Raw genomic sequence first — 10,213 nt, 5'->3', positions numbered from 1 at the left:
GGTGAGGTAGCGGGTGTCTGTAGTCCCAGCTATTCGGGAGGCTGAGGCAGGAGAATGGCGTAAACCCGGGAGGCGGAGCTTGCAGTGAGCTGAGATGCGGCCACTGCACTCCAGCCTGGGCGACAGAGCAAGACTCCGTCTCAAAAAAAAATAAAATAAAATAAAAAAATAAAAATGGCCTATTAAAAGCTTTAACCGGACTCTGCCCACATGACGAACTGTCCACCACAGAATAATTAGTGCAGCAGGGGATGCTCAGCCATGCTCAGCCTTCTTGGACGCCGCCTGGAAGGACACGCTGCTCACAGCAGCAAAAGGCAGGCCGGGGGTGCTTGGAAAATGACTTCTCTCCTTGCAGACTCCTATTTAAACACAACAGCCTAGCTCAAATAACCCCCACTCCTTTGTAAAAACCCTACCCAACAGCCTCAAACTTAACAGCTCTGTGATTCCAGAAATCTTCATACAGTCCTCTACACAAAAGACGCACCCGGGATCTCTTTCCGTGTCGTCTTGCCTGGAGCACGCTCCCTGAGGGTAGGAGTTGTGGCTGACCCAATTCTATTTCCAGCACCTGGTACAGAGTCGGCCTCACCGCGGGCGCACACAACGTCTCTTGAACTGGATGTTCAGGTCTGTGGACTCAAAACTACTTTTTAATACAAACCACGGTTCCTTCATCTGCCTACTTCTTCCCTCCACGTGTCACTCCTGATCCCTCTCCCCTTCGTAGGTGGCCCAGGGTCAGCGAGAGACCCCCCCACCCACCTGACAGCAAAGACTTCAGGAAACGCAGCCACTTCTCACTCTGCAGCACACACCAAGGGCAGTCAAGACACCAGGGCTCGCAGAGAGAAGTTTATTCATACACAAAGGTGCACGCCAAGGGCGCCAGTCTAGGGTTACACCACGTGAAACAGTAGAAAAATCAACCAGGAAAGCAGGAAATTCAGTGAAGCTACTACAAAGTGGGGCGAGTGGACTGAAAACTAGGATTTTCCTTGCAAGTTGCTTTTCATAAAATTTTTACTTTATGAATTAAATACATTGAGAAACAGGGAAACTATATTTACAGTCGTTTAAAATGGGCACTACCAACATATTTACTTTAAAAAAATCTTTGCTGTTTCTTTGCCTGTTTCTTTCAAAGAGAATTTTAAATATGACTTTCGCTTTTAAAAAATACAATCAGGAAATAATTACATTCTTAATATGAAAACATTTTACAACCTATCACCGTGGTCAATTAATTCTGAGTATCATTTAAAAGTTGATGTTAAAATTTAAAGTGAGTATTTCCTTTCTTGTTAGAAAATCAAAAAGATTATCTCATTAAAAACACCTTTGGTCCCTAAGAATGATGATCTGAAGATCTCCTAATATTCCATGGCTACACTAAAAAGACCGGGTAATACTTGTGCACGGTGAAGCTGAGATTTTCCGGAAGACCAAAGCTGGAACTATTTCATGAACTGCAGGCAGAAGGACGCGTCTGAAGCCCACCACTTCCCAGGCGCAGTTTCCTTCCCTTTACAGACGATGCAGTGGCCTGCTATGGCTTGGGGACTCATGAACAGAGGTGGCTTTGCTGTTCCCACGGTGCTGTGCCACGTGTTTACGGCAGGAATGTTTTGGTTTCACTTTAGTTTATTTCACAGTATGAACCCAGCCCATCATGGGGATAAGACAGTGACAACCAGGAAAAAATGAATTATCCTCCTTCAAACTATATCATGAACTTGAAGTTACTGTTCCCATTAGAAAATCATTTTGGTAAAAGTAAGAGGAAGGCAATAATTTCACATGGAAGTACTGCCATGACCTTTATGTAAGCGGCAGGGCACCCTGCCAGCCCACCCTGACGCCTGGAGACCTCCAGTGCTATGCTCCCAGAAGAGGCTGTTTCAAGCATGGACATCCACCTGACTGCAGGGGCCACCTGTGAGCTCAGGGTGTCGGCCCTGCCCTGTGGCATGAGGTGCCTTTTCTCTAGATGCGGGTCACCGGCCACACTCCAGGCTACCCATCCTTGGATGGTGTCAAATGACATGAGTTTGGGGCATGAACAGGGCACCTCACCTGGGTAGCAAAGTCTGTGGGCAAAATTTACATCCCCCCAAATAGTGGGTGAGTAAACAGCCTCCTTGGAAAGGTAAGGTGCGGCCACCAACAAGGGAGCTTTGCCCACAACCCTACACCTAACCCTGGCTTCAACACTGCCCTTTGAATCCCGTGCACAAGCGCCAAACTGTGGCCATAATGATGATGAATCTCAAACTCCTTCCTGGGAGTGGCCTCCACAGCCGAGGACATACTTTTTAAAACGGACTTTTCAAAAGGAGTAAATCTCCACCTTTTAGGGTAGTTTTGTCTATTTAGAAATGGCCAATAGTAACTTTGGGACGAGGAAGATACAGGGGAAGGTTAGACCTGGCCACGCCAGGGCACAGGCACAGAGGGCGAGACGGGACTGACCCAGCTGGTAAATGGCCATCTGCCAGCCCCAAGGGAAGGTCTCAAGGAAGGCCCCATGGATAGTGGCCTGTGCTCCTGAGTCAAGTCCGGTGCCTGGGGTGACTCAGCAGACCCGCACTGGTTACCCTGCAACCGCCGCGGACTCTGGCGCCGAGGGAGGGAGCTACCGGCCTTGCAGACACATAGGCCTTGCCCTAGTTTCCCCCAGATTCTGGGAAGAGGGAGCCATGGCCTGCCTGTCGGGCCTCTGCACCCCTCATCCTGGCTTCTCCAGAGACCCTGGCCTGCCTGTCCGGCCTTTGCACACCTCATCATGGCTTCTCCGGGGACCCTGGCCTGCCTGTCGGGCCTCTGCACCCCTTATTCTGGCTTCTCCGGGGACCCTGGCCTGCCTGTCGGGCCTCTTGCCCCCGCAGCCTGGCTTCATTATGAAATCAGACACACTCGCAGCTGCCACAGAGGCAAGGGGTGCTTGTTCCTGGGGCATGTTTTAGGAGGGTGATAAAATGAGATCACTGTCAGAATTCTGGCAAGATGGCTCGTGTGTGTCGAATATGTACAGCTATAAATTAAAAACTATTTATTGAACATATACAAATAAATAACTTATTCTGAAGTAAATGCTTTAAACTTTCTGATCAAATGCGAAATTTCATGGGCGTATCTGGCATCGAGGGAATCCAATGTCAGGGCCCCCTTCCAGGGCACCCGTTTTGAAAGGCTCCATGGACCACAGTGGGATTCGTGAAAGTTTGCCTCCTCTTTAAAAGGCTTATGGCTGTGGCAGTGAATTACAAACCTGGGTTTTTAAAACAAAATGTGCATGCTGGGAGTTGAGCACCAATCAGCTGTGCCCTTGGGCAAGTCCCTGCTCGGGCTCTGGGGCCTCCTTACCTGGTGAGGAAGCTGGCGGGTGACGGCTCAGGCCCATGTGATACACCGTGCGTCGCTCACGCCTCACCTGCCAGCTCGCCGCTGCCCCCCTGTGCTGGGCCAGGACTGAGACTTCAGGCTGGCCATCTCCCGCTTCTCCTACTAACCACCAAAACCTCGCACAGTTCTCTTCGGCAGAGCAGGCTCCCAATCAGAACAGCCCAAGAGCCTCAGCTGGGGAAACTCTCTGACCCGCAGGCAGCAAAACCTATGGGGGAGCAAACGTTTTTCCCTTTACAGAAAATGCATTCTGTGTGATACGAAGTGGTCCCAGCTGCCTGCAATGGTGGGAAGTCCCCACCGGAGGGAGGGCTCCTCTATGGCAACGCAGCGGACCGGCCCTGAGACGTGTGGTATCCCCGCCCGACCTGCCTGGATGTCTTCCTGGTGGGAAGCTGGCATCACGGATGCTGGTGTCATGGGCCTCCACGGACTAGGCCGGGAGGAACGCGCGTCAGAGGGGAACGCCGGCTGACGGCTCAGGAACCCAAAACGCTCCCAGCAGATGGCTTTGCGATCAATTCATGCTTCAGGTGGACTCACTCCAGCAGCTTCCAACTCTTGTAAAACCTTCTTATACACGGGAGCCCGCTTTCCCGCTCGAGTAATCCAAAGTGGCCCCTGCAGGCCTCAAGCGCCACAACCTTAAACATGAACCCTAACTGGAAAGTCCCGTGTGCCACACGGCTGGCGCTGTGAAAGCGTATCTGGGGGACACTCATTGTCAGTGTGTTCCTGCCGTCTCCTCCTCTGCGTGATAAAGGACATTCTGGACGCTGGACAGAAGGCTTGCACCAAGTGTGACACCTCTATTCTCTGCTCAGGGAAGGCGCGGTCGCTGCTGGGACTGGTCTCCGTGAATCCGCCTGCGGAGGCTTTCAGGGGCGACTTATTTTGTCATCAGTGACTGCGTCTTCCCGTAATGGAGAATTCCTGACAGCGGCCTCCAGGAGACCAAGAAGTTAAATCTGATTTTTAAACCCAGGGAGTAGATACCAGCTCAAACCATGAACTCCGTTTTCTTTTTTCCTTTATGCCTTAGGCATCTGAATTCTCCAAGCGATATTGCACAGAAGGCAAGTAAGAAAGCTGGGAAAGAGGCCCTACCCACACCCACCCCACTCAGGAGAGGCAGCACGGCCAGGCCCACCCACACCTTAGTGGTTTAACTTGACAAGCTGGAGGAAGGGAGAGGGAGGGGCAGGAGGCCCTGGAATTCCTGCCTCACGCTCTAAGGTGTTATAGTTCCATGAGGGAACAAGTTCCAGAACTTGCCTCCCTTTCAAAGGACTGCCCTGGCCCCATGCAGCAGTAAACGTCCTATAGAGTGGTGAGGTGCCAGCCCCTGCCCCCAGAGGCTCCTGGTGGGAGAAGCACCTGCCGGCTCCGATGTGGATTAAGGGCTGGGGATGCCAGCCCAAGGGGGAGGAGGGCACACTGTTAGTGAAGGATTAAAACCCTCCCGCTACCTGTCAAAAGTAGCACAAATAATAAAATAAGGAACCTCTGAAAAATCCTTAGATCTAAGTGTGACACACAACAAAAAAAATTCTTAAAAAACAGGTTAAGAAGAATGGCAGCTTTTCATGTCTTGGTGACAAAAGCATCTGTCCAAAAAATAATAAAAGGTAAAAAATGTTTCACAGCGTGATTTTCTCATGCCTTTACCTCTGATGACGAGGGGGACGGGCACATGGGGAGGGTACGCCGAGACACAGAGTCCACGTCAGGGCTGCGTAAGCCCCTGGCCCTCCTGGTGGGTGTGCGAGGCGAGCCCAGTGCCCAGGTGCCAGCCACACTCATGCCCGGGGCAGCCGGGGATCCAAGCTCTTCCCCGTCGAAAGGTTTCACTTGGGGGCTCACAGAACCATCCATCCTCAGTCCAGGGCTGGGCTGGAATTGGTGAAAGCAATGGCTTACCTGGTTAGAAAGATGTCACTTTGCCTGATAGCATCCTTTCAAACACCTTTCCATCACTTTTTTTGTTTTTTAACAAAGTTGGGGACCAAAGTCTTACAAGTACATCTTTTTTAAAGGCGCCAGTATACAGTAGAAGGAATGCAAGTGGGCCTGGGTGAGAGGCGCTGGCCTCAGAGCTCGGTCGTGAAGCCTCTGGAGTCACGCAGCTGAGGCCACTCTGGGCAGAGCTTCCTGCCGTCACACAGATGAGGACACGGGCAAGGGGGTGTGCAGTCTCTGAGGCTGGAGCAGTGCTGTCCCCTATGTCCCGTTCTTCAATTCCCATTCCTAGAGAAAAGGAAAGTCTTGTAAGTCGACAGGGCAAGAGGATCAGGCTGGGTGGGACAAGCCACGCCACCATCCACATTCAACTCAGAGCAGGTGGGTGCTCGGCTACTGCAGAAAGCTAAACAGAATCCATGACCAATGACCCGGCAATTCCACTGCTAGGTATTTACCTATCAGAATGGAGAGCATGGTCTCCAGCAGATACCACACGCCCCGTTCACAGCAGCATGACTCACACTAGACAGGAGGTGGAGGCAACCCAGTATCCACCAATGGAGAGACACATAAGACATGGCGAGTACAGACACCAACACATATTCAGCCTTAAAAAGGAAGCGCTTCTGACACATGCTGCAGCCTGGATGAACCTTGAGGACATGATCAGAAACAAGCCAGTGACAAAAGGATAAATCCTGTAATTTCACTTACATGAGGGACCTGGAAAAGTCTAACCAGGACAGAAAGTGGGCCATGTGCAGTGGCTCACACCTGGAATCCCAGTACTGTGGGAGGCACAGACAGGAGGATGGCGTGAGGCTAGTTTTGAGACCCGCCTGGGCAACATAGCGAGACCTCATCTGTATTTCAAAAAATACAAAAACAAAAAAGGAAGTAGAATAGTAGGTATCGAGGGCTGGGGTGGGGGGACTGGGGAGTTAGTGTTTAATGGAGACAGAGCTTCAGTTTGGGAAGATGAGAAAGTTCTGGAGAAGGATGGTGGTGATGGCTGTGCAACAATGGGAATGTGCTTAATGCCACTGAACTATAGACTTAACAATGCTTTAAATGGTCAATTTTACATTGTGTTTATTTTACCATAATAGAAAAATGTCTTTTTAAAAAATACGTGGATGCTTAACTCCAGTCAGTGGAGCAGCTGGACTTGTTCCATCCACAGGCCCTGAGTGCTGGTTGCGGATGGCTGTGGTCTACGCAGTGCCAGCAAAGTGAGAGCAGGGACAGTGGGCACCGGGCAGGCACTGGGTGCAGCTGTGTCTGGTCTGATGACAGTCCTGCAAGGTGGACAGTACTCCCGCTTCATAAGTGAGGAGACAGGTAGCTGCGGGGCTCATGCCTGGAACCCCAGCACTTGGAGGGGCTGAGTGAGGTGGGAGGATTGCGTGAGACCAGCCTGAGCAACACAGGGAGACCCCAACTCTACAAAAAATACAAAAATTAGCTGGGTGTGGTGGTGCACACCTGTAGTCACAGCTACTTGGTAGGCTGAGGCGAGAGGATTGCTTGAGCCCGGGAGTTTGAGGTTGCAGTGAGCCATGACCGTCACCGCACTCGAGCCTGGTCAACAGAGCAAGAGCCTGTCTCAATCGATCGATAAGGAGACAGAGGCTTAGGGACTTGCCTTACGTCCAAAGTGATGAAGCTGGGCCCCCAAACCACCGTTCCACAGCAAAGGCCTCCCATCTCCACTTTGCCCTGCTGCCTCCCAACAGGCCACATCTGGCTTTCGTATCTGCTTCTCTACACACACCCATGCCCGTTCTCCACCTGACGTCACCTGGCCAGCCTCATGTATCCTGAGGACTAGGCTTCAGTGATTCTCCCCCACCCTGTGCCCCTTCCTGCCCTGACTCAGGGAGGCAATGCTCCCCATCTTCTGTGCAGTTTCTGTGCTTTTCAACAAGCCATGTCACAGCAATAAATGTACCTGCCCCTCCCTACCGGATATACACCCTCCATGTTCTTCCTCACTTCTTCCTTTCCAGCCACTCATCTTTAGGTCCTCCACACCCAGTGCAGCTGCACAGAGGCAGAAGCCTGGGCTACTCCTGGTCTCTGGAGCTATGCAGATTTGAAATGGGGGGATTTGAAATGGGGTTTGGTCATGGGATTGAGTTCCAGAAAGAGGAGGCAAAAGAGCAGACACAGGTCAGAGCAGCAGCAGACACCATGCAGGACAGAGGCCCTCAGTTTCCTGGCATGGATGGCTCTGGAGGAGGACAGCAGAAGGCACAGATGCCAGGGCCAGACTTTCTGTGCCTCAGCCACTGTGGGGGGGTTGGAAGTTGCTTCATCTCTCTGAGCCTTGGTACAACATGAGTCCCACCAAAGACTTCAAAGTGCAATTGGGAAGATCAAAGGAGAAAGGCTCTGTGAAAGCCCCGACCACAGCGCCTGGCCACCAAAGACGGGCTTTCTTCTCTGTGCCCGGTGATCCTGTGCCGGGATGCAGATGCCTGACTCCCACTCTATTTCCAGGGGCTCATTAAATGGGTCATGAGTACACTGCACGTCTCTGCATGCTGCATACAATGAACAATTTCTCACCTTTTCTCAATCAAGAGCTCAAGTTCAACTCATGGTTAAATGCACAATGCTAGCAAATCTGGCAGAAATAAACACCAAACCACAGCGATGTTGAGGCACTCTGACTCTTGGCGGAAGTGTTCTGCAGAGAGGAGGATGGTTAGCTGGGTACGCCTCATGCCGACTTGCCCCTTCAGCAGCCTCCCTGGGATAGCTATGTGGGCTGTTGCAAGCAGAGAAGATGCCCAGGGGACAAGGTCACTTGTCCTTGAGGACTGCCCTTGAGGTCGGCGCTCAAGGGCAGTCCTCTGTTGTACACATCCCCCATTTCCTCCCAGGCAGTGGGGGTTTGAGAGAGGGAAGACCCCATGTTACCTCCACATGGTGCCACCTATGTTTAGCAAACAAGTCTAGGAAACAGTGACAGTTCCAAGCCCAGGTCACACTGGCCACAGAATAAGTGACAGGATGAGAACCTGTAGACTCCGCTCAACTCAGAGCAGGGCAGGAAACAGAATCTCCAGGTGAATGTCCCTTGGCACATGGCCTGCCCAGATGAAGGGAAGGGACACCTGGCCTGGAGCTGTGCCTGGTGAGTGGTTCTGAGCCAGGAAGCCCTGGGGCATGGGACTGGAAGCCGTCTGACTTTCTAGAACCCTCTCTCGTGCTCAGTGCTCCTCACCGAGAGCTGGAAGGTATTTCAGGAATACTGCAGCTGGGTAGTGCTTCCCACATCCAGAATACGTCAGACCCCTTGGTCCTCAGAAAAAGGCAGGAGGCAGATGACAAGTTTACGATACCCAAATGCATTCATGTTCTCAGAGTCTACAGGCTCCACCACAATCCCCACCTCCAACCGGGGGTCCCTTGTCACTGTTCTCAGAAATCCTGGGAAACGCTGCTCAGTCTGTCCCCTTCCGAATTCTGCAACAAGATCCTCAGCTGGAGGGACGAGAGAGGCTTCCGCTGTTTTCTGGACCTGTCAGCAGGGACCTGTCTGGACAGCTGGCTGTGCATCCGAGGTGGCCCAGGATCACTCACTCCCCATTCACCGAGAGGGAGCAGAAGGGAGGGGGCGCCTGAACCTCTGCATGACGGAAGCACACACAGTGACAGGAGCCCTTTCGAGGGTCGGGACCACAGAATTTTCAGTCCAATTTCTTTGATGATAAAGAAACCAAATAGATGAAGTCCATTTACAGCATCTCATCTGCAGGTCCTTGGCAGGATGTCATTGGGCAGCTCAGTTCTAAACACCCCCCAGGCAAAACATATTCCTCCATCAGCGAGCCCAGTGGTCACCAGCTGAGAACACTTGGCAAATACAAAGAAACGCAACGGAGATGACAGCCATTCCTCCCTTCCCCAGACTCAGCAACACACACGGTCTTCAGTACATGGATCTGCTATGGAGGACCACTGTTCTGGGGGACAGCTGGGGACAACCATGTTTCTTAGGGGCCCTCCTGTGAGCACACCCCAAAGAGCACAGCAGGTGGGCGGTACTCATATTCCCATCTCGCAGGAAATACCTATTCCTGCCAGCTCGGAGTGGGCTCCAAAAGCTGCAAAGAGTGCCCAGCTGGGCGCAGCAGCTCACGCCTGTAATCCAGCACTTAGGGAGGTAGGAGGATCACCCGAGCCCAGGAGTTCAACACCAGCCTGGGCAATACTGCCAAACCTCATCTCTACAAAAAATACAATAAATTAGCTGGGCATACTGGTGTACACCTGCAGTCTCAGCCACTTGGGAGGCTGAGGTGGGAGGATCAACTGAGCCCAGGAGATCAAGGCTGTGGTGAGCTGTGACGGCACCATTGTACTCAGCCTGGGCCACAGAGTGAGGCCCTGCCTTAAAAAAAAAAGAAAAGTTAATTCCGGCAGTGAGAGGAACCCACAGCGCCGGTACAGGGAGGGCTCCTGCTTTCCAGCCCCTCGGGGTGGAGCAAACCACACTCCTATGGCTCCCCAGCTCACACCATCATAAGCCATGCGCTTTCACACGCACAGTACTTTCTGCTGCTGCAGCCAGGACGCGTTTGCTTTGATCAACTACTGTGTTTTAAAAATTTCGGAGGTTTTAAAGTTTAGCATCAAAACTTGCTAGTGGCTAGACTAATCCCATGAGAAGACTGGACGCTGCCTCAGAAGCGACTAAAAGGTTCCTCCAAGGCCTTCAGAGCCTGATTCACGCAGCTGGCGGTGCTGGGGTGGGGGCTGGAGGCAAGTTTATTCCTGGACTCTTTTTTTTTTTTATTTTTATTTTTTTATAATACTTTAAGTTCTAGGGTAC

General features: G+C 51.9%; 1 protein-coding gene across 2 annotated transcripts in view; it reads right to left on the bottom strand.

Moving 5' to 3' along the window:
- Nucleotides 1-3,040: 3,040 nt before the first annotated feature.
- AFAP1 (actin filament associated protein 1) overlaps nt 3,041-10,213 on the bottom strand; it is a 131,618-nt gene continuing 124,445 nt past the window's right edge. For both annotated transcript variants that reach the window (XM_011935395.1, XM_011935394.1), the window contains exon 17: nt 3,041-5,655. In XM_011935395.1, coding sequence (XP_011790785.1) covers nt 5,629-5,655 — 27 coding nt within the window. In that variant the 3' untranslated portion in view covers nt 3,041-5,628. The remainder of the gene's footprint in view (nt 5,656-10,213) is intronic.

Source organism: Colobus angolensis, unplaced genomic scaffold (genome assembly GCF_000951035.1).
Source record: "Colobus angolensis palliatus isolate OR3802 unplaced genomic scaffold, Cang.pa_1.0 Scaffold143, whole genome shotgun sequence".
Lineage (NCBI taxonomy): Eukaryota > Metazoa > Chordata > Mammalia > Primates > Cercopithecidae > Colobus > Colobus angolensis.
The sequence above is the reverse complement of the archived record's forward strand: the minus strand, read 5'-3'. Positions and strand labels throughout refer to the sequence as shown.